This window comes from Balaenoptera ricei, chromosome 5 (genome assembly GCF_028023285.1).
Source record: "Balaenoptera ricei isolate mBalRic1 chromosome 5, mBalRic1.hap2, whole genome shotgun sequence".
Lineage (NCBI taxonomy): Eukaryota > Metazoa > Chordata > Mammalia > Artiodactyla > Balaenopteridae > Balaenoptera > Balaenoptera ricei.
The window spans coordinates 67,429,030-67,456,004 of NC_082643.1; the positions used below are offsets into that span (position 1 = coordinate 67,429,030).

Here is a 26,975-nt window from a genome sequence, read left to right on the forward strand (position 1 = left end):
ATTTCTTTGAAGTGCTTTATCTTAACTCATGGACATTGTATTTTTTTTACCCTGTAACACACACTTTTCATGGTAGAGAACTCCTTAAAAGTTTCTAAAAATGACTTTTTCAGAAATATGTGAACTGCTGCTTTTTAACTGACACTTTTAGATCTCCTCACAATAATGGTTACTACTGCAGAATGACTGCTGTATTGAGAATGCTGGGTGATTAACTAGATTATTTCACAGTCTGTTCAAGTTACAAATGACTGTACATTGTGAACTTTGTAGTAGCTCAGTAAACCTGACTTGCTCTGGGTCTGCTATTACTTCACACAAGGAATATGTGGGAGTTTCTACAGAACTGTCCCTTCAGGTCTCTAGAGGCTTCTGATGGCAGTGTTATTTGCATATGGTAATAGAGCATATGAGGCTAGGAGAAAACAGTTATGCTGCTTGGACGGAACAGTTAGTACTCAAGTTAGAAGAGACTTAGTTAAATGACAGTGATTACTGAAGTTGCTATGATAACATGAGGTGGCCTTCACCATAATCAGTGATTATGGTCTCTAGAAGGAGACTGTCTGGCTTGACTCCCTGCTCTACCATGTAACCCTGGATGAGTTAACCCTTTTTTTTTTTTTTTTTAACTTTTTATTAGTAGCTACTCCCTCACAAAACTGTGTGAAGGTTAAGACAGTGCTTTAGAACAATGCTTGGCTACTGTTTTTTATATCAACAACTTTAGAAACTGGTCTATAAATGTTAATGAGTTGATAAATTAGTTATGAACTTGCATAACACACGGAAAAACAAGCACTGGTCATATCACTTTTATTTATGTTGTATCTCTTTGTTACATTGTTTATTCAATATAGAAAAAATATGAATACACTCACAGTATTCTCTTTTAATTTGGTAATTCCACATGGTCAAATATTGACTGTTATTATATTGGGTTTCCTACCCAATTGAAAAAAAGAGGAAGAATGGACCTGGCAGACAATTCTTGTCATGTTATTAACAGTAATACATTTCTCTTGCTCTTAAAAAAAAAAACACACAAACAAAAACACCCCACAAAAACCTACTTTTGAAAAGACTTCTGATTATTCTGATAAACCACTGCTTACTGGCTCAGGAAAGTGTTTTAAAAGATAGATGATAGAAATTAATTCATTCTTTCCCCCAGGAAAAATTTTAAGGTAAACAAACAAACATCATAAAACACCTCAGTTATTCAGGACAAAACTCATATGCCTTACAAAGGGGTCAGTGCTGAAAGAGAATCAAGTGGCGGACCCCCTGCTGAACAATGGCTGTCTATATACTACCCTCACCTTGCCCCCGGCCAAGAAAAGGAGACCATGTTAACAAAATTATGCTGGAGAAAAGAAAAAATCCACACTTAGATATCAGTTTTTTAAAAAAAAAAATCCATTTTGCAAATAGAATCGGTGATTATTTCTCTTGGACATAATACTTCATTAAATGGGTCAAACTCACAAATCAATGCTACAAAATACAGTATTTTCCATCACTTTTAGTTATAATATACACTATGTACATAGTTCACCTATCTATCTTAGACTAGACTAAATATAAATGAACAGTATCATGTTAAAAACCAGAATCAGGACTTATAAATAGTGCAGAAAATGCAAACGCCAAAAATACGATGCCTCCTATGATTGTCACTGTAAGAGAACAGAAAAAAGTTTAAGGCAAAATTCCTCTAAATAAGCCCTGATGTTGCCTATTATTCTTCTAATCTAGTAAACTAACATTATAAACAAATCAGGAATACTTTTGAACAAATTAGAAACACTTCAACCTCATTTCCACAGCAAAATACTTAACATGCCTGACTCTGAACAGTTAAGAATCAGTTTATTTTCCAGCACTTTTAATAACAGAATTATGAAATTGAAACAGTACTGACAAGCAACAATAGAACTATAACTCATCTTAAAACCCAATTATATAAAAAGAATTTTCAACAACTTCTGACTAGCAGAGGCTATTTTTTTTATTCCATCTTTAAGATCTATCAGCTACGTAGGAAATTTTCAGCTGAATCAGTAAATATGGTCTCCATCTATGATTCCCAATCCCGAAGACACATTTTCAAAGCTAACAAGTTCTCGTATTTCCACAGCGTTGTTTCACTGACTTAAATATGTTGACAAAAAGCTACTATGAATCCAGTAATGCTTTGAGATTGTTCTGTATTTTACTAACACCTCCACGTGAAAAACAGTCCATGTTTGCCACAGCAGAGCCAGTACGTTGGACCTCTAAGAGATGATCGTAGCAAAGACCAAGTCTACTTCAGAAGAAACACATTCTCTTTTCTAAACTCAGTGATTCTAAAAGTTAAAATAAATGGTATTTTCTTTCTAATTAAAAAAAAAAAAAAAAAAGAGGCTCACCGGTTCTGACGGAGATTTTCTGTGCTATCATTCTCCCTCCGATTACTGCCAGTCCGGTGCAGAGGCCGTGTCCCGCTGTGCCACCCACCGCCACGCCACAGGGGTCCTGCAAACACACCACTCATTTAAAACCAAGGCTGAAACTGCTACCTGAGGAAGATAACTATCAAACAATGAAAACAGAGGTCAGTAACAACAACAAAAAAAGCATAAAACAATTCTATGAATTCAGCTGTATAATTTATGAAAAGTGTTACGGCTGCTTGAAGGAATATGTTCCAATTATACCTAGGACTAGAGATAAAAGGAGAATAAACTCAAACCAATGTGTAAGATCAAAGGAACCTAATTCAACCTTTCAGCAGTTGTTGAACTTACTTCACAGGCACTATTTAGCTCTTAAGTGACGAGTGCTAAGGAGACCTACCCTAGACACCTCTTCCCTCAGGCGGTATTTGATACTGTCTAGAAACTACGTTAAGAGTGTAGTCTGACTGTGCTTCCCAAGAACAGAGGCCCTGCCTCTCAGTCTCCACTGTGTCCCAGTGCTTTAGCTCAGTGTCAGGACACAGTATGCATTCAGTAAACACCTGCCACCAAAGCAAAGTGGAGGCACTCAGATTGGGAAGACCAGTGAAAGTTTTCCAGAAAAGACAGCCCTGAAGAACCAAGCGGGAGCACCTGACCTGGCAGCAGGCCAGCAGCAAGAGACAGCTGCGGAGCACTTGAGCATTTCTAGAGAGAACCAATGAGTCACAAGGGGAGGAGGCCCATCAAGGTAGGAGGGGGCTGGGTCATGAAGGACCCGTATAAGCTTGGAGTTTAGACTTTTTAAGACACCGGTTTTTATCTGGGGAGTGACAGACAGGTTATGCTTTAAAAGTCAAGTCTAGAGAGTGAACTGGAGGGGAAGAAGACTGAAGGCAAAGTGATCAATTGAGAGGCTACTGCAATAGCCCTGGGAAGAGACAATGCTGGCCTGGATTGGCGTGGGAGACTAGGCAGAGAAAAGCAGACGGATTCGAGAGAAACTGAGGCACTACTTGATATACCTCAGTGATAAGTGAATGACAGGAGTGAAAAAAATCAGGCCTGACACTTGAGTTCCTCACCCATAATTCTCTGGATGAATTATGGCAATACCAATGTGATTAAAAAGGTAGAGGAAGCAAGGGAGAAAGGGTTTGTGGCTGCCAACAGGAGTTAAAAGTAGAGAAGTTCAGGAGTCAGTTGAGTTCAATGGAGAAGAAGTGATGGGACTGAATATAATAACCCCAGGAGAGGATGTAGGAAAGTGCTGACGATACGATCACGAGGAAAGCAACACTGAAGAGCTGACAGGGGAAGAGGAGCCCAAGGGAGACTGAACAGGTGGCCAAGCAATTAGCCTCCCAAGATGACCACGGCAGGCCCCACCGGTGGCTGCAGTGAACTTAAAGCACCAAATCAACCGGTGAGTCAGAAACTAGAGCCCAGTGGGTTTAGTAAGCAAGGAAGTAGAGCCAACTCCTGTTCCCATCACAGCCAAGCCCTCTAAAAACTGAGGGAAGTGGGGGAGGAAGAGGCTTATATTTGGAAGAGAAGCAGAATTGAGGAAGGGGTAAAACTTTTTTTAGATGAGAAAAACTTGTGCATATGCTCACAAAATTGGGCTGGAAGAAAGGCAAAGATTTAACCTGTAAGTGGGAGCACGGGGGGCTGGAATCCAGAATACAGGCGGGAAAGGACCCACTGTGATGCGTGGCAATGAAGAAACAATGACTTCTGCTTTCCTCTGTGAAGTGGCAGGAAGGCCTGTTTGCTGGGGTGGGCAGCGTGTGTGTGGACTGGGGAAATGGAGAGAGCTGGAAACACTGTCTGTGGGGAATGGAAGAGTGGGACCACGTTTCCTAAATGCTATTATAACCTCTAAAACTAATATCCCAGAAGATGGTTTCATTCTATTTGAAAGTGACACTTGAAAAATCACTGGATTTAAATAAAATTAAATGGTTCCTTGAATACAGGATTTTTCAGTCTTTGGTATTTTGTATACTCCATCTTCAAAACAAAAAAAAAACAGGATATATTATTTGCCAAATTTATTTGACCCTGGAAACTTTTTCCTCAATTGTTTTTTTTGTTTTTTGCTTAGTACCCATTAACATCTCAAAGGATACTAGGATTCTGTGAAATCCAAAGTGAGAACACTGAATTCTACTGGGAGCAGAAATGAAGTTCAGACTAAAATGGACTGGACTAGACTACTACATGGGTTATACAAAAATGTTACCAAAAAAAATTAGGAAGATTAAAGTAACAAAGATAGACAACTGCATCTGTGCTCGTGAAGAGCCCATTCCATGTGCCTGTGGTGCTGCAGCGTGGAAGGTGGCTAACGCTGAGTGCTCCCCATGGTGGGGACCCTACGTGCATCACTTTGTTTCAGCCCAGAGCCACCCTGGAAGTAGACGCTGCAGTGATGTGCTCGCGTGGCCAGACACTCAACCCCAGGCCGCAGGGGCCGCACTGCTGGCAGGGAGCGGACCCCAGGGGCTCAGGGAGTCTCGAGCCTGTCCCAGGTTGCTCTGTGCCGTTTAGACGACAGTATTAAGAAAAATGCAATGATTCTGCCGTCACAACAGCTCACACGGCAGAACCAACCGCCACAGAATGATCACTTGCTTTCAAGTCCCAATTCTGACAATCTGAATGCCAATAAAAAAGGCTGGGGACCAAGAAGAATATAGGTCAAAGCCATTAAAATGACATTTTAAAAGAAAGCTTATTTTTAAATACGGGACTCAAATGAAAAATCGAGTTCCTTTTTGTCCGCATTTTTGAGGCTTCTGTGACAAAACAGCCCATCCTCAACTATCTTCGCCCTGGCTTTCAACTCTTGTTTTTTTTTTTTTTTAAATGTTATTTATTTATTTATTTATGGCTGTGTTGGGTCTTCATTTCTGTGCGAGGGCTTTCTCTAATTGCGGCAAGTGGGGGCCCCTCTTCATCGCGGTGCGCGGGCCTCTCACTATCGCGGCCTCTCTTGTTGCGGAGCACAGGCTCCAGACGCGCAGGCTCAGTAATTGTGGCTCACGGGCCTATTTGCTCCGCGGCATGTGGGATCTTCCCAGACCAGGGCTCGAACCCGTGTCCCCTGCATTGGCAGGCAGATTCTCAACCACTGCGCCACCAGGGAAGCCCCTCAACTCTTGTTTTATATTTTGAACTGCAGCCTATGTTGAGGAACTTGTTCTTTTATGGTAGATATTTCCCAGGAGTTAAAAATAAATTAAAAGCAAGTTTGCTATCTAATAATCTTACCATCTGATTAAAAACAATGTAGTTTCATAGATATAGAAATATAAGAAATAGCATTAGTTAAGATCAAGAAGAGCTGAAAAGCAGCAGCAGCCTTCCATCCCACAACCATCTCTTCAGTAGACCTCAATCAGTGTGAACAATAACAGACACCGCATGTAAAACTTCAGTCCCCTCAAAAGGAATGAGGGTTAAACATTTTCTCAACAAACAGTTATCTTTTACAGAGTGGCATCTGACAACTATGAACAAGATACAGCAGAAAAGCCTAGAAGGCAGACAGCCTCGGCTCTAGTCCTTGTCCCGGCTACCAACTAGCTTATGCCCTCGGACAAGTCACCCAGCCTCTCTGAGCCTCAGGATCTTATCTGTAGAGCAAAGGCTAGAACAAGATCATCTGAAGTCTCTTCTGGCTTAACATTCTAGGACTGAGTAACCTGGGGCTAAAGACTTAACAAGTTTTCTAAGTAACCTCTGCAACACTCAAATTAGTTTTTTAGCACAAGGAACAGAAGAAGCCAAAGATATCTATCTACTTTTAAGGCATTAGGTATTTATTGCCAAATTGGCCTTCAATAATAATATACCAATTTATTTTATGTTCTCAACGTAAAGTGAAGTTTCTGAGAAAAGAAAAAACTAAGCCAAAACAACTGCCACACCATCATATTGGCAAAACTGAAGGGAAGAGGAGTCAAAAGAGTAATCTGACCGACTGTAGAAACTGGGAGAAGGTCAGTTTTCAAGAGCAGCCGCGTTATTAGGTCTAAAACAGTCCAGCATATGAAGTCCTCCCTTGACCCACCCTGACTCTGTCCCATGACCTCTGGAGCAAAGTACCATTCGTTATGCTTAGTTTTAATACAGAAGCAGTCTCCAAGTACCACTCACCTCTCTAGCTGCCAAAACAATTGTAGTTAGTTGAGAGCGATCACCCCATTCTGCTAAGAATGTTAACGTAAGAGCCTGAACAAAGATGGGTGAAATAAAATGCAGCCACTTTTTCTGAGGTATTGTTGTGCTTGTACCCGTTTCAACATCTCCTGGTCCATTTAAGAGTTTGGTTCGTTGAAACTAAATTTCAAAAAAAAAAAAAAAGACATTAATTCTAGGAACCAAGTCGATAGAGCACAAAATTACTTAATATTTCTTTTAAACCGTGTTTAAATTCCATGGGAATATGCTCCGAGAAACTAAAGTTATGTGACCCCAAACTTCTCTTTTGAACCACTGGTCTCACATAGCAACAAATGCTATATTCTCAATTTTTCCCTTTCTTCCCAATGAAATAAATCAAACAATATTTACTGATCACTCGTTATCCTAGATGCTATGGAAAGAAACAGGTAAAATTATAAACTACAGTTCCTGTTTTTCAGGAGCTTATAGTCAATCTAATTAAGGAACTTGATTACAGGTGTTCAGTATTCATCCCCGAGTCCTTTCTCTACCGCATTCACACTTACCCAGTCCTATCACAGCCAGATGTAAGAACGGAAAATAAACAAAATAAGCTGTTTTCTGTGTAGCCCACACATATCACAGATATGGATGACTATTGGAAAACCTCTGGATAGTGTTTACTCTTAATGGTTGAGTGCCTTTTTGGTCCAGATGTTTAACAGTGCTTTGACTTACTTCTTCATCTTTTTTCTTTAATTCTGCTTGAACTTCTTCTAGTTCCTCTTGACCTTCATCTGGACTCATCTTTAAGCCTTCCCGAAGCATTCTAATGCCAAAAATGGCAAATAATGCAGTTGAAACATAGTATGTATACACCCTGGGGATGACTGTGGTGGCATAGCCAAACAAAACTGCAAGAAAGTGCAACAGTGTATTGGTTAATTAGCACATTATACACCAACCAAAGAAACAGTTAACTTCAGAAGTCATCATTTACCACTGTTTTAAAGAGAAAATGGTTCACATTAGAAGCTCAGCTAATACATAATAACCTTAAACTCTTACTTCTTTCCCTCCACCAATATTGAACCCTTAGCTCTAGCCAATGACTCATCACAGCTTAGCAAGAAATCAGTGTTGCAGGTTGAGGTGGCAGGGCTTCCACACGGATCTCTCATGAGATGAACATCTCCTCTTCAGACACCCGCCAGGGGCTGGCTCACCACAGGTCGTGCAGGGCACAGAACTTTAGTTAGGAGGTTAACTTTGATGCCCTCTACGGATCCCATGATCTAATAACCTGGAAGCTATGCCACTGTCCTGTGGGATATTTCTTCATCACAAATCTTTAAATTACAAACTTCTGTAGTGAAGAATCACAAGATTCTCATGTGGCATTATTCAAACTCTGCTTCTTTGCAACTATTTAAAAATAAGTATATCTTATGAAAGAAAACTAATAATTCCGTATCTATACATATACACATACATATATACCCATACAAGCTCACATATATGTAACATAACAGACAAACTTATTCAGTACTATTCTTTCCTATCATCAAGTACAGAGGGACAATTGTATAAATTATACAAAAAAACTATACTTGGAACTATCAATATATCAAGAACCTAAATCCTAACTGTGAAATACATTCACATTGGTAATATGAAGTTAGTAATTAAAAACTATGGAAGGGCCAGAGGGTATTTGCATATATATAACAAATGCCATTACTCTTTACTTCACCAGCTCTTTTTATAAAATGGGCACAACACTTATAAAACTGCCTGAACATCAAAAATATAACTGCATAGGTAAAGCATTCCTTGCTTCATTATATTACAAAATGAAAAAGACTTTAAAATCATGTTTAGAAATGTAAACCTATGCTTACGTGCATACCTATATCCAAGTTACATAGGTATGTGTGTATATGTACCCGCACACACACCCATAATACAGACATATATTTTCTAGCTCTGTCCACTGAAAAGGCCAAGAAGCCAAGACATCTCAATAACAATGAGCCAACTTTGCACCCAGATCTTGATTTCTAATACATTCCCCACTAAAAGGCTCCTCAGAGAAATGGCTAATTCCAGGACTGGGCAGAGCAGGTACAAGATGAACCTGCACTATCCTGTTACACTAGACAGTAAGGAAGAACAAAAACACATGATAGCAGGTCACAAGGACCCAGGAGTCAGGCTGGAGGGGCTCCTAGCCGCCACATCTGGGACAATTGAAGGAACAATATAGTTAAGTAATTAATCATAAACCACTGAAAAAAAAGTTCATGAGTTTATATTGATAATAAACAGACAAACCAATGGGAGGTGGGGAGAGCTCTTTATCTTAGAGTAGCATGCCAGGGCCCACTGGTAAATGTGGATGGGGTACTGGAATTAGCCATCATTTTGCAAGCGTCAAGGTGAAGTTCAGATCATGTAAGAGTCATCAACTGATGCTAAACTATGGGGAACAGGGTATTTGTATTGTCTTAAAGTGTCTCCCTAAAGATTACATATTAATTGCAAGGGAAGAAAAAACACAGTATACAAAGAGAAATCCTGACAGGGTGATCAAAATTAACATCATCAGTGAGGGACAAATGGACACCATGTGCTACCAGATGTGATACTCTTTAAGAGGGACATGCATCACCTATACAGTGTTCTAGTCAAGAATGCATAACCTCAATCTAGTCATGAGGAAACATCACACAAACACAAAATGAGGAACAGCCCGTTAAAGGGGAGGGGGATGTATCTTAGAAAAATATTACACAACGCATAAGACTATAGAAATATTTCAGATTAAAAGACTGAAAAGAACTTAATGTACCACCTGACCTAGACTAGATTCTCTACAGGAAGGAAAAAACTGCTAGAGAGAATATTTTAGATCAACTGACAAAATTAAAATATGGATGACAGAGCAATGTATCCATCTATGTCTATAAAGATACATGTGTCTATGTACTTTATTTCTCTATAGATATATAAACTGTGTGTATATGTACATATATTATACACCTAGAGATATATAAATTATGTGTGTATACACATAATTTTATTCAGATATAAAGGGAAAGGTCACAAATGCTAAAGCAAATGTGGTAAAATGTTAACAACAGGTGAATCTGGAAAAAAGGTTTATAGGTGTTCTTATACTATTTTATTTTTGCAACTTTGTAAATTTGAAATATTTTCCATAAAAGGTTTTAAAAATTTTTAAAAGCGACATAGCAAACCTTTTAAAATCTCCTAAATTTGGCTTTCCTTTTACCTTCAGATAATCTAAAAGAACTATTTACTGACACAATCCCATGTTTTCTGCCTTGACGTCTCCATAGAAAGAAAAAAACGATCTGGCACTATAACCTTGTTCTTCTTCCCCTGGTTTCTGTCCCTCAATGTCCTCTTTCTTTGGAAGCCTTTCCTCAGACACTCGAGTACTTTGGTTCTGTGAACAAGGAGAGGTTACTTCTCTTTAAGCAAGTGATTTGCATCAAGTCAGAAATCACTGATTTACAAGTAATTAAACTGAAAACACTTGGCACAAGAACATTAGTGTGAGGTGGAAAAATGGGCCAAGGATAAAACTGTGGGGAATATCAATATTTATGGTACAGTTTTGTTTTTTTCTCAGAGGGATAAGACTATAACTCGAAGCAGGGGGTGTCTTAGAAGCCAAGAGAATACAAGGACGAGAATGCCCATGAATGTGGCCTGAGGGGCGCATTAAAATGAAAATTGAACTCTGTAATAACGAAAGCTGATTACTGAAGCCTTTAAAACACAAAGACTTTCCAGGGGACACGGATGAACAGTTTGTGAAAGAATCTATTTGCAGAAGTTCAACTTCCACGGGTACTTTTCCCTAAAACTCACCTGCCTGAAAACATGCTTGTAGCTGAGGAGTTGTGCGGTTCTCCTTTCTCACGTCCCTTCTTCACAGCTGCCCTCTGCTCGCTCTACAAAGATGCCTTTCACCCAGCACCTATGGTGCGTTTCCCACAGTATGGAAAGATATCCTAGGGCACCAAAGAGAGGGTCTGAAATACTGGTATCCCCAGTCAAGGCATCATAAACCAGAGACGGGGCTTTGGGTCTTCCCTGTCTTATACAAGTTTCCTATAAGGCCATGGCATTAGAAATAATGGCATTTTAGGCGCTGGAAATAACGGCCTTTTAGGCACTGGAAATAATGGTCATGGATGAGAAATAGGGTATTTGGACCTCAGCAGGAATACTTTTTACTTAGAAATTGTGCTTCCTTCATCCTCCATCCAGGGGGATGCTTTTCCCTAAGGCACAGTCTTGATACAGCAAAGAGAGCATCAGAAAAGATAACTAAATCCCAGTGGCTTATTTCCCCAGGCAGCTCACACCAAGCTGGGTTCCAGGCCCAATCTGGCCAGCCAACCATTTTAGAATTAGAATTTTAAACAGCTGGTTGCCATGGGGATGTATATCATGTTTATTAAATTCAAAAACCAAGTAAATGTCTTCTGACAGAAAATAAGCCTGACTTAGATGGTTTACTATGGAGCAACTGCCATGGCAATTAGGCAATGTGGTAGACATTTTCCATAAATTGAACAAGCTAAATCTGTGGCTCCAAGGCTCCAGAAAAATATTTTTTAAACATGTGATCTGATACAATTTTTAAGATGAAATCCTTTATTGGTGAAAGTACACTGAAATTAAAAATATTTCAATTTTCTCAACCATTTCTAAATATATCCCATTAAACAAGGTATTGGGCTGGCCAGAAAGTTTGTTTGGGCTTTTCCCCAAGAAGTTATGGAAACATCCAAATGAACTTTTTGGCCAACCCAATACTTCTAAGTAAAAGACTAAACATGTATAAGAACAGTCATTTGATGAATTTCAGAAAAACACTTTTTGGTATACTTGATGGTTTCCAACTCTCTGCTTTTAACAAAATTGACAGAAGACCTTATTAAGTTGTCAGTTGGTAAATCATTTAAAATCTCCTGATGATAGACCAGTATGTGATTTTGAGCATATAACCCAGGAGTTCAATGAACTGAGTGATGTGACTATAACAAAATTCCTTCCCGTCTGCTTATGTGAATAAAATTTCTCAGCTCTTATATCTATTTTTTTTTAAAAAGACCAGAATTGATTCTAAACCTAGCTTCATTCTAGCAATAATTATCATCCATGGACATATAAACTAATTTTAAAAGAACAGTTCTATCATCACATTAAGAGATGCATTTCCAACTTTTAAAATATGTTTACTTAAATTCGTGATATATTTTGCTTTGTTCAACTGTGTGCTAGTAACTATAACTCAATCGATAAATGTTAACATTTAGAGACTTAACAAAGGAAATTTTCACCATCTTCTAAAGTTCAATTTAAATGCATATTTTTGCTGCAGATAAATGACAGTGTAATCCATAAAAGATTTTCAAGCAAAAAACTTATCATCATTAGAGTAAAATTCTATGAGAAAAGTAAATGAAAGTAAGAATTAAAGGAGGAAAGAGAACAATGTAAATTTCCAAATGTTAAAGCAGAGTTTATTCATGTTTTTTTTAAAGGAATGATGGTGGCAGTGATGGTTAAGTATCAAGTTGCTAATAGTATTTAGATGCCATTAGGTGTATTTTAAAAGAACAGGCCAAGTAGGCCGGAGACCTGGGACAGCTGGTGCAGGCCCACTCTGGCGGAGTCAGGAAGGAAATCAGTGTTGACCTTACAGCTGCTCCCTCTCCTTCCTCTCAGGCCTTCTTCCACATCTGCCCTGGGTTTCTCTACAGTCACTCCTCCTAAGGAACAAACTCACAAAAACGGAGAAGTTGCCTCTCTTGACGGCTTTGAATTTTAGTGAGAAATTTTGAAAACAGCCAAAGACAAGAATGCCCGATGGAGGCTCTTCAGACATCAAGCTCTCTTCAGGGTGGGGTGGGGCAGGCGGGGACACCGCTCACAGCCTCCGTGCCACCTGGCTGCCGACCCCCCTCCACCAGGCATGCCTGGCCACAGACCCAACACTCCTCTAGGCACACAGTTGGTTCTAAACAAGTACTTGTTGAATTAATTAGCCATTTTGGTAAATAATGTGAAAATATCCAAATAAATGGTTCAGTTGTGCCCTGGGCACAGGTGAGCCATACCTAGATGCAAAGCCTTTTTATGATAAGGGGGAAGAGAACTAACTGTTACAGAACTAACCATCCTATACAAGATGGTTTGCTAGTTTTACTTCATTTAATCTTTCTTACAATTCTGTAAGGATTGTTACTATCAGTATCCTGAGTTTACAGCAGACAAAGATTCTCCAGGAGCTTAAATAACTTAGAAAGTCATAATGGAGTAAAGATATAATTATTTCCCAATGACTTTTAAGCTTCAAACCTTTTCCCAATAAAATTTTAATTATCAAACAGATGACAGTAAATTGTTCTCAGAGGAAGGATTGGGGGCCCATAGCCACCCTGACTGTGCAGCCTCCAGCCCTCATCCACCTCCCCCTGCAGAACCTCTTACCCCAAAGAAAACCATCGGAAACACCCGGATTCAGAGACAGACACAGCCTTTGCATCCCAGCTCCACTGCCTGTGAGCCATGAGTGCATAATATGTCTCTGCTCTCTGTTTGTCCATCTGTAGCAGGACAAAGGGTTGTCCTGAAGCGGGCCTGAAGCATCACGCACACAGATGGTGCTCAGCAAATGGCAGCCGTGTGACCTGCTCCTGTCTGCACGATGAGCAAGCAGCAGAGGCTAGATTTGGCCCCAGGCTCAAGACGTCAGGTCTCGGGCCTTTCCTGCCCCCCACCCCCCAGCAGCTCCACGCTCCTAAACAGAACGTAGAGAAAGGGCTCAGGACCCAAAGGCAAGCCAGTTTAGGAGCGAATCTGGAATGCTAACAAGAAAGAAATAACACTGGCAAACGGAAATTTTGCAAAGGAAAGCACTGGCTCCACGCTTACAGACTGCTGAAATTCCCCAGGAACTGAACTCAACCATCTGGGGGAATGGGTACAGTGTGACCAGGCTGATGGGAAAACAAGTGGGGTCAACGGATTTGACCGGGGAAGCAGTGTTTAACCTATCTCGAAAGACTGTGTTTAAAATGTATGATGTCTGAAATTTCTTTTTTAATCAGTTTGCAAATGTAATATAAATTTAAATATTGCGTAATAAATGTTAAAACACTTATAAGACAAACATTAAAAAAAAAAAGGAATACCAACTATAACAGTTCTACACAATATACCAAAAATTAGATCTTTGAAACTCCTTGAACTTACAATGAAAAGTGAGAGGGGGTACATAGTTTTTCAAAATTAGTTTAGAGATACACAAGGAAGAGGTGTGAAGACCACTGATACAGCCCGGTCCTTCAAATAGTCCAGGTGAGAGGAGCTGTCAGTACCAGCGGCCAGAGGGAGGCGGGCCAATGGTCAGGGCGAAAGAGACCAGCCCCGCTCACCCTGAGGGAAGGGAGCTAAACCCCTAGAAGGGGGCGGACGCGTGGGGCCAGGCTCTGAGGAGGGCATGGGCGGAGAGAGGACAGCCTTCTACTTCATCCTCAAAGCTGGAAGTTTCAAAACTAAAATTCTCTGATATTATTCAGACTCATTCCAAACAAGTGACATCACCATTTACAACCTGCTCCACTCTTCCCATTTCCTAGAATCAAAATTTGCTTTTGAAGAGAAAGTCTTTTTGTGTGTGAAATATGAATAATGCTAATATCCAAATGTGAAAAGTAGTCAATTTTTTTATTCAATAAAATACTCATTATAGTAGGTTTAAAAAGACAAACTTTAACAAGCATCCAAACATCCAGAAATAGAACCTGTCCTGTACTTTAAGAGCTGTGTTTCAGGAGAAATCTAAGGCATGCTGAGAGAGAGGAGTGAATGACGGAGCACCTGAAATATAAGATCTCATTTTAATACAAACCGCAACCCTGTGAGGCAGCTAGATACTATCTCCAGTTTACAGCTGGGGAACTGAAACTCAAAGACGTTAAGTAACTTACCATTAAGTTAATACACAGCAGAATGAGACTCCAATCCAAGTCTGGCTCTAAGGGGAAAACTCGCTATTTTCCATCCAACTATGTGGCTCAAGGTAGCTTTTGAATCAGAGACTAAACTATGTTTAATTACGTAGTGTTAAGTTTACTTTCTCCTGGTCTTAATTCTTTGAAAAATTGAAGCCTATATAATAGTAACTCAAATAGTAATACAAACTGGGAATCTAAGAATGTTTCATTCCCTTACTGTTGGGGTAAGGGGTTAAGAATAGCTTAACAGAACACAATACACTGAACATGACCCCTCACTATTGATTACCAAATGCCCTTCAACAGAAAATACGCAATTCTCTGTGGTTGCTTGCGTCCTGTTTCTAAGATATCAGATATAAATTTCTCTGGACTTAAAAAGGAAAAAGAAAAAAAAGCAAGGACAGCCATAGCAAAAGCAAGGATCAAAAAACTAGTGAATAAATGAGCATGTATCTTGACTGTGAATAGCTAAAAAATTAATTTCAAAAGTGCAATATGGTTTTTAGGAATTTATGTACTGTAAACATGTTCTGCTTACTAAGTTCTGAAACATGAACCAAATTCCAATATAACTAGTTGAATGATTCAGTGACTTAATACCACCATGCTTTCTCTTTAATAAACTCATTAGGAGGAAAAAGCACTCACCTGATAAGCACGTCATTAGGCCCAAGGCAAGCATAGCACCAGCCAACACTGTCAAACGATTATAGCGCATTGCCATGATGGCTGCTATAAAAAATGTCTTATCACCCAGTTCAGATACAATGATAACTGATATGGCAGCCACAAATGCATGGATAAATCCCAAATTAGTTTGGGTAGCTGGATCTTCTTTATTGGTATGAACTGGAGCAGCTGGTGTAAATCCTTTCTGAAATAAAAACAAAATACATATTAGCTATTTTTTTGAAAAAAGTCATTATTTTAAATTATTTTATTTTGTATGTGAATTAAGATTGTTTTTCTGTCATGGTCATTAGACTTATTTACTGCCTAATCACTTTGAAAGCCATTAGTAATGACAGAAACCTCTGATTGATGCCTGCTACAATGGAAATCCAAGTACAAGTCTACAAAGCAATTAAAAACAAAAAAAAAACAACAACAAAAAAAGAGAGACCAGCTATATCCACATATCAAAATTACCTTGTGGGCTTCCCTGGTGGCGCAGTGGTTGAGAATCTGCCTGCCGGTGCAGGGGACGCGGGTTCGGGCCCTGGTCTAGGAGGATCCCACATGCCGCGGAGCACCTAGGCCCGTGAGCCACAATTACTGAGCCTGCGCGTCTGGAGCCTGTGCTCCGCAACAGGAGGGGCCGCGATGGTGGGAGGCCCGCGCACCGCAATGAAGAGTGGCCCCCACTTGCCGCAACTAGAGAAAGCCCTCGCACAGAAACGAAGACCCAACACACCCAAAAATAAATTAAAAAAAAAAAATTACCTTGTTTTCTAAGTGAGTTGAGATTTAGTTCTTAGCTATGTCTCATTCAAATTTTTATTCATAACTTGGGTGTAAGACCCAAGGTATGCTTATCAAACATTTAACAGGAAGCTGAGAGAAATTTCATGAACACTTATGAGAACAAAGTAGGATCCGGAAAGCTCTCAACAGGCTAGGAGAAGAGTTGGCTCTAGCTAAGATGAGATCTAATATAGCCGGATATATGGTTGGTCCTACACTAAAAATATCCTAGGCTGAAATGTGGCCTAATAAAAAAGATAAGCCAGAGTCTGGGTTGCTGTTAAGGTCATTTTGAGTTGAAAATGTGACAAAGCTCCAAAAAGGCAGCAAGCACGTTAAGCACTTTAAAGAGTCAGTGACAAGCCCATCTTCTGTGCTGCACAGCCCTTACCCAAAGGTCTGTACTGGCTCTGAGGCACCACATTTTAAGAATGCACTGCCCTCTGAAGATTACTGCAGACAAAAGAGACTCTAAAACCAGGGACTGGCAAGCAACAGCTAAGAGTAAATCCAGCTGAAAATGATTTTTCCGTTTTTTAAGGGTTTGCAAAAAAAAAGAAAAAAAGAGGGAGGGAAAGGGATGGAGGGAAGTAGGAAAAGAAAATTATGCAACAGAGACCTTAAGTAGCCTGCAAACATGTGGCCCAAACCTAAAATATTTATAATCTGGCCCATGACAAAAAAAAAGTTTGCCAACTCAGGCTCTAAAACAATCACATAAGGGACCAGGAAGGACTGGGTGCCTATGTTCCAATAATTGAGAAAGTCTGTATGAAAGTCTATGTGGTCCCAAGAGATAGAACTAAAAAGTTATAGGTGGCATGGCAGGTTGTAGCTTAACACACAGAAAAGATTTCTACTCCACAGGAGCCCCCAGAGGCTGAAATGGACTTCTAGAGAGGGTAGCAAATTCCCTCCTCAACGTGAGAGTTCCAGAGAAGAGAACCACCACCTACAGGAAGTGTGCTCATCAGAGGTTCTCAACCAGGGCGATTCTGTGTCCCAGGGGACTTTGGCAAAGTCCAGAGACATTGTTTGGTCACAGCTGAAGGGAAACTAATGGCATCCAGTGGGCGGAGGCGAGAGCTGCTGCTCTGGGCACAGGACATGATGCGCAGGGCAGCTCCCCACTGCCAAACATTATGTAATCCAAAACATCCGTAGTTCCCAGGGAGAGACCCTGGACCAAAGGAATCACTTCTAAAGGTCTCTTCCAGTCCTAATTGCCTATCTTTACTTAATTTTTAAAGCCTGTGAGTCTCTAGAAACCGAAGGGATAAAAAAGAAAAAGAAACCCAAGAATGTAGGTGATTTTTGACAGAGTATAAAAAGAAGTACTTTTATTCACAAAGGCTCCAGTCAGAGATAAGAATAAAATCCTAAATTTTTAGTGTGTATGTCATTCCTTAACACATGACATAAACTTGACTCCCAGATTCCACGGTAAAGATCAGAAAACTTTAAGCATTACTCAGACTAGACCTCTGAGCTAAAAATTGGGGAAATTTAACAATTGAGAAAATACTTGGTGTGAGGGCTAAATCAAAAGGGCAGCCTTGGAAGCCAGCTCTTGATTAAGCAAGTACCATTTTAAGGGATTCTAGCTTTCTCTCCATTATCATTTTAATTCCAACTATGCTGATCTTCTTGTTTCTTCCAATACCCTATGAGCATTAAGCATCATAAAAAATATAAGCATTTTCATTCAGCTTTCACTAATGCAACATTTTCCTCTTGGAAATACCTTTTGAATGAAAAAATTTCATTGCAAAATATTTAGGACCTGAAATCCAAGAAAATTTTTTAGGAATAAATATTCCTAAAACATTTATTTACAACCAATTAGCTGCAAGCTCAAACAGAAAATGTTTACTTTTTAAAACAAACAATAATGATCAAAACCACAAATTCTCATTTTATAATTCGCAGCCATAAAACCGTGGCCACATTACTTAGCCTCTCTGTTCCTCTGTGAAATGATGAGAATAAAACTTGCCTTGCAAGCACAAAGCAAAACAAAAACTACATATTCTTAAAACCTTTCTATATACAAAGCACAAGAAAAATTAATTTACAGTTTTTGTTATATATTGAGCTGGTCCTGGATAGCCAAAATCAGTGTTAAACAGCCACCAACCATGGTGTGATAAGAATTTAAAACAAAAGTACCAGGGTTATTATGAAGATAGAAGATTTAAAAAACTTTAAGTGTTAATAAATAGGGGCAAAAAATGATCAATTACCATTCATTCATTTGTTGTCGATCAATTGCCCAAGTGATTACTGTGTACAAGGATCATCGCCCTTTTCTAATTCACCTTCAGAGTGACAGAATGTACTGGTTTAATAGGTGGGCTCTGGAATCAGACTTCCAGGGTTCATAGCCAAGGCATTACTGGTTACTGTACGACCCTGGGCCAGTAAGTTTACCTCCCTGTGACTCAAGTTACATCTCTAAGATGAGGGGTACCCATACCTTACAAGGTTGTTGTGAGGATTAAATGAATTACTACACATAAAGCCCCTAGGATGGTGCCTAATATACAGTAAGCACTCAGTTACAGTCAGTTATTATTGCACACCACAACGTGACCAGTTTAATCTTCCTAAAACTAATTTTATCATGACCTTCTTGTGCCTAGAACATAAAATGCAAATACTTAATTCTGGTAACTATCCAACATGTCCCATCTAATCACATACCAATTCCCAAAGTGAACCTTAGTGAACCTCCCTAATGAAGGATGAGCCAGAGCAGCACTGTCCAACAGAAAATAATGCAAGCCACATAATGTAATTTTAAAATTTCTAAGGGGGGGCTTCCCTGGTGGCACAGTGTAAGAATCCGCCTGCCAATGCAGGGGACATGGGTTCGATCCCTGGTCTGGGAAGATCCCACATGCCGCAGAACAGCGAAGCCCTGGCGCCACAACTACTGAGCCTGTGCTCTAGAGCCCGCAAGCCACAACTACTGAACCCGCGTGCCACAACTACTGAAGCCCATGCGCCTAGAGTCCGTGCTCTGCAACAAGAGAAGCCACCACAATGAGAAGCCCTCACAACGAAGACCAGCCCCCGCTCGCCGCAACTAGAGAAAGCCCGCACGCAGCAACCAAGACCCAACACAGCCAAAAATTAATTAATTAATTAATTAATTTTAAAAAATTAAAAAATAAAATAAAATTTCTAGGGAATTCCCTAGCGGTCCAGTGGAGTTAGGACTCCATGCTTCCACTCCAAGGGGCACGAGTTCGATCCTGGTTGGGGAACTGGGATCCCGCAAGCTGTGCAGTGCAGCCCAAAACAATAAAATAAAATAAAATTTCTAGTAGCCAGATATTAAAAAGTAAAAACAGATAAAATTATTTTTAATATTATTTAATTTAACCCAATATATCCAAAATACTACTCTAGGAATATTTTTCAAATGACTAATGAGATATCAGTATTTAACCCTCTTTTTTTGTTCTTACCAAATCTTCAAACACCGGTGTGTATCTTGTGTATCTACTCACTGCACACATCTCATGCACATCTCAGTTTGGACCTGCCACATCTTCTCAGTGCTTAAAAACTGCCACATGGCTCATGGCTGTAGTACTGGGCAGTGTGGCTCAAGAACACTTCAAGTTTTTGGGTAACACAAGCCTTCAGTCATGCAGTCCTGCTTCCCTTCCTACCTTCCTATCATTATGCCCCTATTCATCCACATTCCTCAAGACCCAACTTATGTAGAGCGTCTTGAGCAAGCCGTACCTCAACAACTCCAGCCCCTTAAGGATCCCACTTCCCTCAAACTGCAGGCATACTGTGGGCAATGAGTCATGGCAAGTACATGACTGCAACAAAGTTTGAGGTAGGAACACTCAGGGAGTTAACCGTTTTGTCCTAGAAACACGTATAAATGTAATGTTATCATTTGTAATAATTAAGAGACAAAAATAACTAAATGTCCATCCATAAGGAACTGGTTAAATAAATGGTAGCTCCATATACTGGAATATTACGGGGCTAAAAATAAGAACGTTTATATACACTAATAAGAAAAAAAAAATCACTAGGGCATTTTTAAGTTGAAAAAAGTACGTCTTATGTACATAGTTACTGTATGTATGTTATGAGGCGGAGAGTTAGGTAGGTATATAAAGTATATACACAGTTGCTAATGAACCGGAAATCTCAGGACACAGTAACAGTGGCCAGGGAAGGAACCAGGATGACTAGAACAGGTGTTGGCAAACTTTTACTTAAAGGGCCAAATATTTAACCTCATGGACTGTAAAGTTTCTGTGGTAATTACCCAACTCTGAGGTTACACCCTGAGATCAGCCACAGGTAATACTTAAACGAATGGCCTGGCTGTATTCCAACAAAACTTTATTTACAAAAACAGGCAGTCAGTGGTAAACTACAGTTTGCTGACCCCTGAGCTAGAATACAAGAGGAGGTGACACACTTCTCCTTCTACATTTTTCTGTACCTTTTGGATTTTTCACCATGCACATGATTAAAGACACCTATTGTGCACCACTTCAAAAATCTCTTGACCCAATCTCTTACTCCAGCTATGGAGGACCAATTCCTTGCAGGCTGTAACTAGCTTTAGGCAGATCCAACCAGAAAGTAAGCGGTACACATACTTACTCACTACACTATCCAGAAGTATACAGGAGTTAACCCCTGTGGGGCAACCTTTGACCAACACGGAGGAATCAATTCTGAGCTTCATTACATTAGGCTCCCAGAAAGTCGCAGCAGGATTCATACTAGTCACTCGTAGAGTGGCTAACTTCAAAATGCATCAGGTACATGCATTCACCTTCTGCCCTGGACTGACAATTTGAGAAAATACAGGCTTTATTCTGGTAACAGGAAGTAAACCACCAGATGAATGGTTGGGGTAAGATAAGAAAGATAAACTGGGCTCGGACCGAAAAGCCTGTATATTTATGGACCAGCTTAGAGGCAAGCGAGAAGCCCTTTAAAGTTTCTGAGTAGAAGACACAAACGTAATTAAGGCACTGTGACTAACAGATCAGGGCAGAAAGCAGAGAATACAGGCCACTGGACCAATTAATTAGGAGTAGGAGGTCTGCTGCACAAAACCAATGTTGAAGACAAAATAAAGGAAAAAAATTCTGCACATGATGAAAAAGAAAAATTAACAGAATTTTAAAAAGGCAAAGAATCAAAGATGCTATTCATATTCCCATAAGGTATATGGGAAAGAGGAATAAAAATAAGGGGTTTGTTTCACACATGTTTAATTGGAGGATAAAAAGCATTTCAAATAAAGCTTTCCAAGAAGTCATCAGAAATGAAAACCTGAGTTTAGGCCAGCACAGCCTCAAGGTATGTATTTGGTTGCTGGCAACCTGAATTTATCAGCTAGAGTTTTGCAAGACTAGATTTCTAAGGGCAAAGGCAGAGATTACATTGAAAAAATGAGCCTTAGACAATGTCTATATTTAGGGAAGGGAGTGGAGGGGGGACAAAAAGAGAAAACAAAATTGTCTTAGATATTTAGAGGCGCAGGCAGGAGAACACCACAGATGGTTCAAGTTAGGGGCAATCACCATTTCACTGAGCTGCTTGCTAACTAACTAAAGGCCAGGGATTTGCATATACATTGTTCTGATACTCAAAACCTTAAAGCTGTTATCCCAACTTAACACAAAAGGAGAAGCTGAGAACCAACAGGGTTAAATCATTTCCTCAAGTTCATACAAACCAAGATAGAGCAGGACTCTTAAAAAAGTGGATAGATAATAGTGTCAAACAGGAACTGAAAAAGAGCCCTGGATTTAGCAATTAAGTAGGTTACAGGTATCCTTCAAAAATGAAGTTTCAATGTAAAGACAGCTGATGCAAAGCAGCTAATTACCTAGTTAAAAATTTCATTTACAAAACTGAAGAACAGAAACTAATGCAGCCAAGTAGAGTTAAATCAATGGCCTTTTTTTTTTCCCTCCAAACAGGAGAAACCTGTGGGCATGTGTAAGCAGATAAAAAGGAACCAAAGAAAAGGAGAGAATAAAGATACTGAAGGGAAAGTACTGGAGGTCAGAGGAGAATGGGCACATGGACAGAAAGAAATATGGAAAGGGTGATAGTTTTGTCCAATTCAGGAGAAAGGCAGAAAGTACTGGCATAGAAGCAAATATTTAGATTAGTAAAGGACAGTCACATGCAGCAGTGACTATAATTCCAATTTTGGCATTCCACTAGTTACACAGTGTTAAAGTAATGAAACAGTGTTTTGCTTAGTACAAATACCACCCTTTCAGTATTTTAATTTGGGTCTGAAACTCAGATCATTTAATTTGGATCTGAAACCCAAATTCACATCCTGATAGCAGAGTCAACAACTTATAATTAGAAAACAAAAACAAAAAACTTACTGAATAAAACTCTTTAAGTTAAAATTAGTTCCAAATTGAAAAATTGTTAAAAAGCTCCCTCATTTAGAGAGTATCCTTTTATTCTTTCATTTTTTTTCAAGAGACGAAAAACAATTAACAATGAAAAAATAATTCCTATTCTAGTTCCAGAGCTCAAATGAACACATATGTGACTGTAATGAAATTGATAGATACCTGCATCAGAATCATCTACACGTGATGAACTAGAGAAGATGAAGATGCTTTCTTTGGAACAAAATCTAGAGCCTGCTACCAAGAAAAAGACTTATGTCCCTGCAAAAACAAAGTCCCTCAACAAAAGTTACCACGCAAGAGGTGAGATTATTTGAAGATAAAGAAGTCACAGGAAAACGCTTAGAATTGTCTTAGAACTGTCTCCTTGCCATTACTTTATTGTATAGTCAAAAAAACCTTTCAGAAATTGGAAAAATGTGCACAAAAATACACGTGTAACTTAAACAATGACACCATGGATAAGCTTGGTTTTAAAAGACTGCATTAAAGAAATAAAATTATATTTTATTATAAATTTTCATTATCATCTTTTTATTTGTGGATGTTTAACTTTTTTTTCCATAAATTTATTTAATTTATTTATTTAATTTGGGCTGGGTTGGGTCTTCATTGCTGTGCGCGGGCTTTCTCTAGTTGCGGCGAGCAGGGGCTACTTACTCTTCCTTGCGGTGTGCGGGCCTCTCATTGTGGAGCACGGGCTCTAGGCACAAAGGCTTCAGTAGTTGTGGCACACGGGCTCAACAGATGTGGCTCATGGGCTCTAGGTGCGTGGCTTCAGTAGTTGTGGCTCACGGGCTCTAGAGCGCAGGCTCAGTAGTTATGGCACACAGGCTTAGTTGCTCCGCGTCATGTGGGATCTTCCCAGACCAGGGCTCGAACCCGTGTCCCCTGCATTGGCAGGCAGATTCTTAACCACTGAGCCACCAGGGAAGCCCTAGCTTGTTGTTTTTTAAATAGTATTTTTTATGAATGTTACTGTTAATTCATATTAGAATAATATATTTAACAATTATATTTTTATAAATACATTTTTAATGAATCTTTAAACAGCTTTGTTTTTATGAATGTTAGTTTTATAATGTATTTATAAATTTTGACATTTGAAATGTATTAAGTGTATTTAATTTCACTGATTTTTTTTTTTTTTAATGAATTGCTTTGATAGCAGAACACCAACAAATAAATGCAGTAACATCATGATCATTTCATTCTGACGCAGCATTCATGAGTAAGACAAGGGTCTTCATACCCTTGGCGTCAGTCTTAGCTGTAAGGAGGCTAGAATTGGGAGTCTGGACTGGATGGAACCGGACTGCAACTTAATGAAAATGGAAAAAAGTTTAAAATATTGTGTGGAAGGCCTTGGTGTTAAAAGATAATAGACAATAGAAATGCCAAGAAACAGTAAAGCAGAAATACAGTAAGGAGAATTTGTACTGGGTTGAGGGATAGGCTTCTGCGGCTTTATCCACAGTGCTTCACAACCAGAGCAGTGCTTCACTGGCCCTTCCAGAATACGCAGCAAATTATAAATTACCTCTGTTAAATCTAGCTGATTTCCCCCAACTAAAGGAACTTAATGCTTCTTGTACTACATACTCTGCCCAAGGAAGGAATAAGAAAAAAAACTGAGTATGTCACTAGAAGTAAACTGCATAAACGAAAGGATCCCAGTGGTCAACAGTGCTTTTTTCATGGGTTTGTAAATTGGGGTTTATTTTTAACTGTAAGTTTAACTGTAACCTCCCTAAACTTTTTTTTACCTGATTATAGAGGGGAAAAAAAACACCTATTGGAGAAAATCATATTAGAAGTTCAGTAATCTTGCTTTAAAGCACCCTGTAAGATACAACTACATTTTTATAATACATCTTACATTTGAAAGCTTACCAATACATTTTTTCCTCTCCATTTTCAGAAGTCCACACTCACATAGTGGCATGAAAGCATATATTTAAATATCCTACCCTTTTAAAAGATCTGCTCCATGTAGTTGCAAAGCAAAACAGTTGAAACTTTCGGATATTCAGCGATGCTGAATCCTTGCTTACGTGGATATTAAACTGAACTCTGACCGTATTTTACTTCCGCCAAGTGGACAAAAAAAGCAAATGATACTTATATTACATAGTTTAGAAAATATGTGAAAGAAAAATCTCTTCCGATATACTGTAATACCGTAGAGGAAAAAAGAAACTTGAGCCATAACAAAAAGTTACGTGAAAATATAATTAAAACAAAATAATTAGATTCTACTATAATACAGAACAAAGACAGTAAATTCCTATCTAAGAACCACCAAGAATATATCAAAATAGTAAAGACAAAAATCATACTATCTTGTGCCTGTCCCTTCCCTCCACGTCCCCAGTTTTAAAGACAAGGATCCTTAAGACACTTAAATATGGTCACTGGATACTGCTGCCTTTTTTTTTTTACACGGCTATATTTCTCCTAGCTGTCTAAAAAGGTATCAATAAGCATACCTACCATTATTTGTATCTCAAAAACCACTATATGACTAAAACTTTAATGCAAGGCCTGGAAAGTTACACAACCCAAAATATTTACCGCTTTAAAATAAACTTCTAATAGTGAGTTAAGTGACAGAAAGCTAAAAGATGAACACTAAGAATGAATTTCATAAATCAGCATTTCAGTTCAATTTCAGAAGTGGAAATGGTGAGCCGGGTCAGCTGAGCCCAGGAGTGACAGGCAGGAGAGAGAAGTAACTTTTTGCCCAGAAATTTCAGGGAAGTCTTCACGGAGAGGAGATATCTGCTGGTTCTTGAAAGGTGGGAAAGGTTCTGATCAGTAGGCTTCAAGCTCACTAAAGCCCTTTTATTTAGAGGCCTTTTGTTGGAGAGACTAGCAACAGAGCACATGGCATGTCTTGGATTTGAGTACAGCATATGATTGAGCAAGGGAATGGGGACTAAAAAGCCTAGAGAGGTTGACTGGAGCCGGATCACCAAAAAACCTGAACATCTTGCTGAAGAGGCTGGACTGAAATCATTATGCCGGGAAACTCACTGAAGATTTCTGAGAAGGAAAATGGAATTCAATGTTTAGGAAGATTAGTTACGTGGGGACATGTTGAAGGTAGCCTGGGGTGGAAACGGGAGGGGTTGAGTGACAAATGGTCCCCTACTAGAAGACACTACAGAGGGCCTGGATTCAGGAATTCAAATTGGAAACGAGGAGAAAGCCCAGGACCCCTACTGGGACTAAATTTTAAAACGCTGCTGAGATTTTGAACATTAGTGACTGATTCTATTAACATAAATTAAGATGTTAATTAATATCTACTTAGTGAAGGCCAAAATGCAGGGTTCTGGTACACTTATAAATTTAGTTGTGGCATCCCACACCGCTGCAGCACTCCTTACTGTCAAAGACTGACTGTTCCTCTGCATTCCTAAGGGCTCCTTCCTGAAAGCCAGAGCACGTTTTTAAAAAAGTGAGAGTCACACTTCGTTATCCATATACATTTGGCAAAAATCACAAGTCGTGCAAAGGTGAATTTGGTAAACAATTTGGGATAGTCTGTTTCAACAATGAAATGGCCAATGTTATTATTCTCAGAGAATACGAAAAGCCTCCCAGCTGCCCTCCGTTAAAAACTTTCTACTTGGGATGAGTATTTCCATCTCTCTAGAATACATGTGATCAACAAGACGCCCATTCCTCAGCAGCATCTTTATCCTCCCGAGCTGAAGGTCTACAGTGGACTCCCAGCTCTGCCCTCCCCTCCCCTCCCCACCTAAGGAGCCGGGCGAGGCCAGGCCCGACCCGGGAAAAGCGCACTCCTCGGTCTTCCACCCCAGGGAGCCGGGGCCGGGCTCCCCTCCCCCCGCTGGCAGCCTGCGTCAAGGGCGGCGCTCCGGTGGCGGCGAGCCTGGTACCCGGGCTGTCCTGCTCACCTCGGCCCGGGCCGGCTCGGGGCCCTGCACGGCCGCGGGCTGCTGCTGCAGCTCCTGGGCAGGCGCCGGAGGTTCCTTGTTCCGGTGGCTGAGGTCTTCGTCGGGTACGGCCCGGACCCCGGCCGGGGCCCACAGCAGCGAAAACAGCAGGAGCAGAAGCAGCCGGGGCGCAGATGCGCGGCCGTTTCCCTGGGCCGCCGCCGCCATCCCGCCCGCCGAGACAGCCGCGCACGGGCGCCTCAAGAGGAAGTGCGGGCGACTGGAAGCCTCGACCCCGAGCCGTCCCCGGGCGCGTCCCCCACGCCTCGCCGCCGCCTTTCAGGGAGGAGCCTGCAGCATGCGGGAAGTGGCCAGGGCGGACGTGAGGCTTAGGTCAGGCCGGCGTCCGCAGCCGGGAACTCGTCCTCTCCTCGCCCACGGTAGCCACACGACTCCGCTAACTGCCTCAGCGCAGCCCGGCCCAATTCCTCC

At 40.2% G+C, this 26,975-nt stretch overlaps 1 protein-coding gene across 1 annotated transcript; it reads right to left on the bottom strand.

Moving 5' to 3' along the window:
- Nucleotides 1-794: 794 nt before the first annotated feature.
- Nucleotides 795-26,975, bottom strand: TMEM165 (transmembrane protein 165). Its single transcript, XM_059924099.1, has 6 exons — nucleotides 26,505-26,975; nucleotides 15,329-15,554; nucleotides 7,353-7,528; nucleotides 6,606-6,788; nucleotides 2,415-2,520; nucleotides 795-1,679 (listed from the first exon to the last, which is right to left on the bottom strand). Exons 1-6 carry the CDS (start codon nucleotides 26,709-26,711, stop codon nucleotides 1,603-1,605), a joined length of 975 nt encoding a protein of 324 aa, XP_059780082.1. The 5' UTR covers nucleotides 26,712-26,975; the 3' UTR covers nucleotides 795-1,602.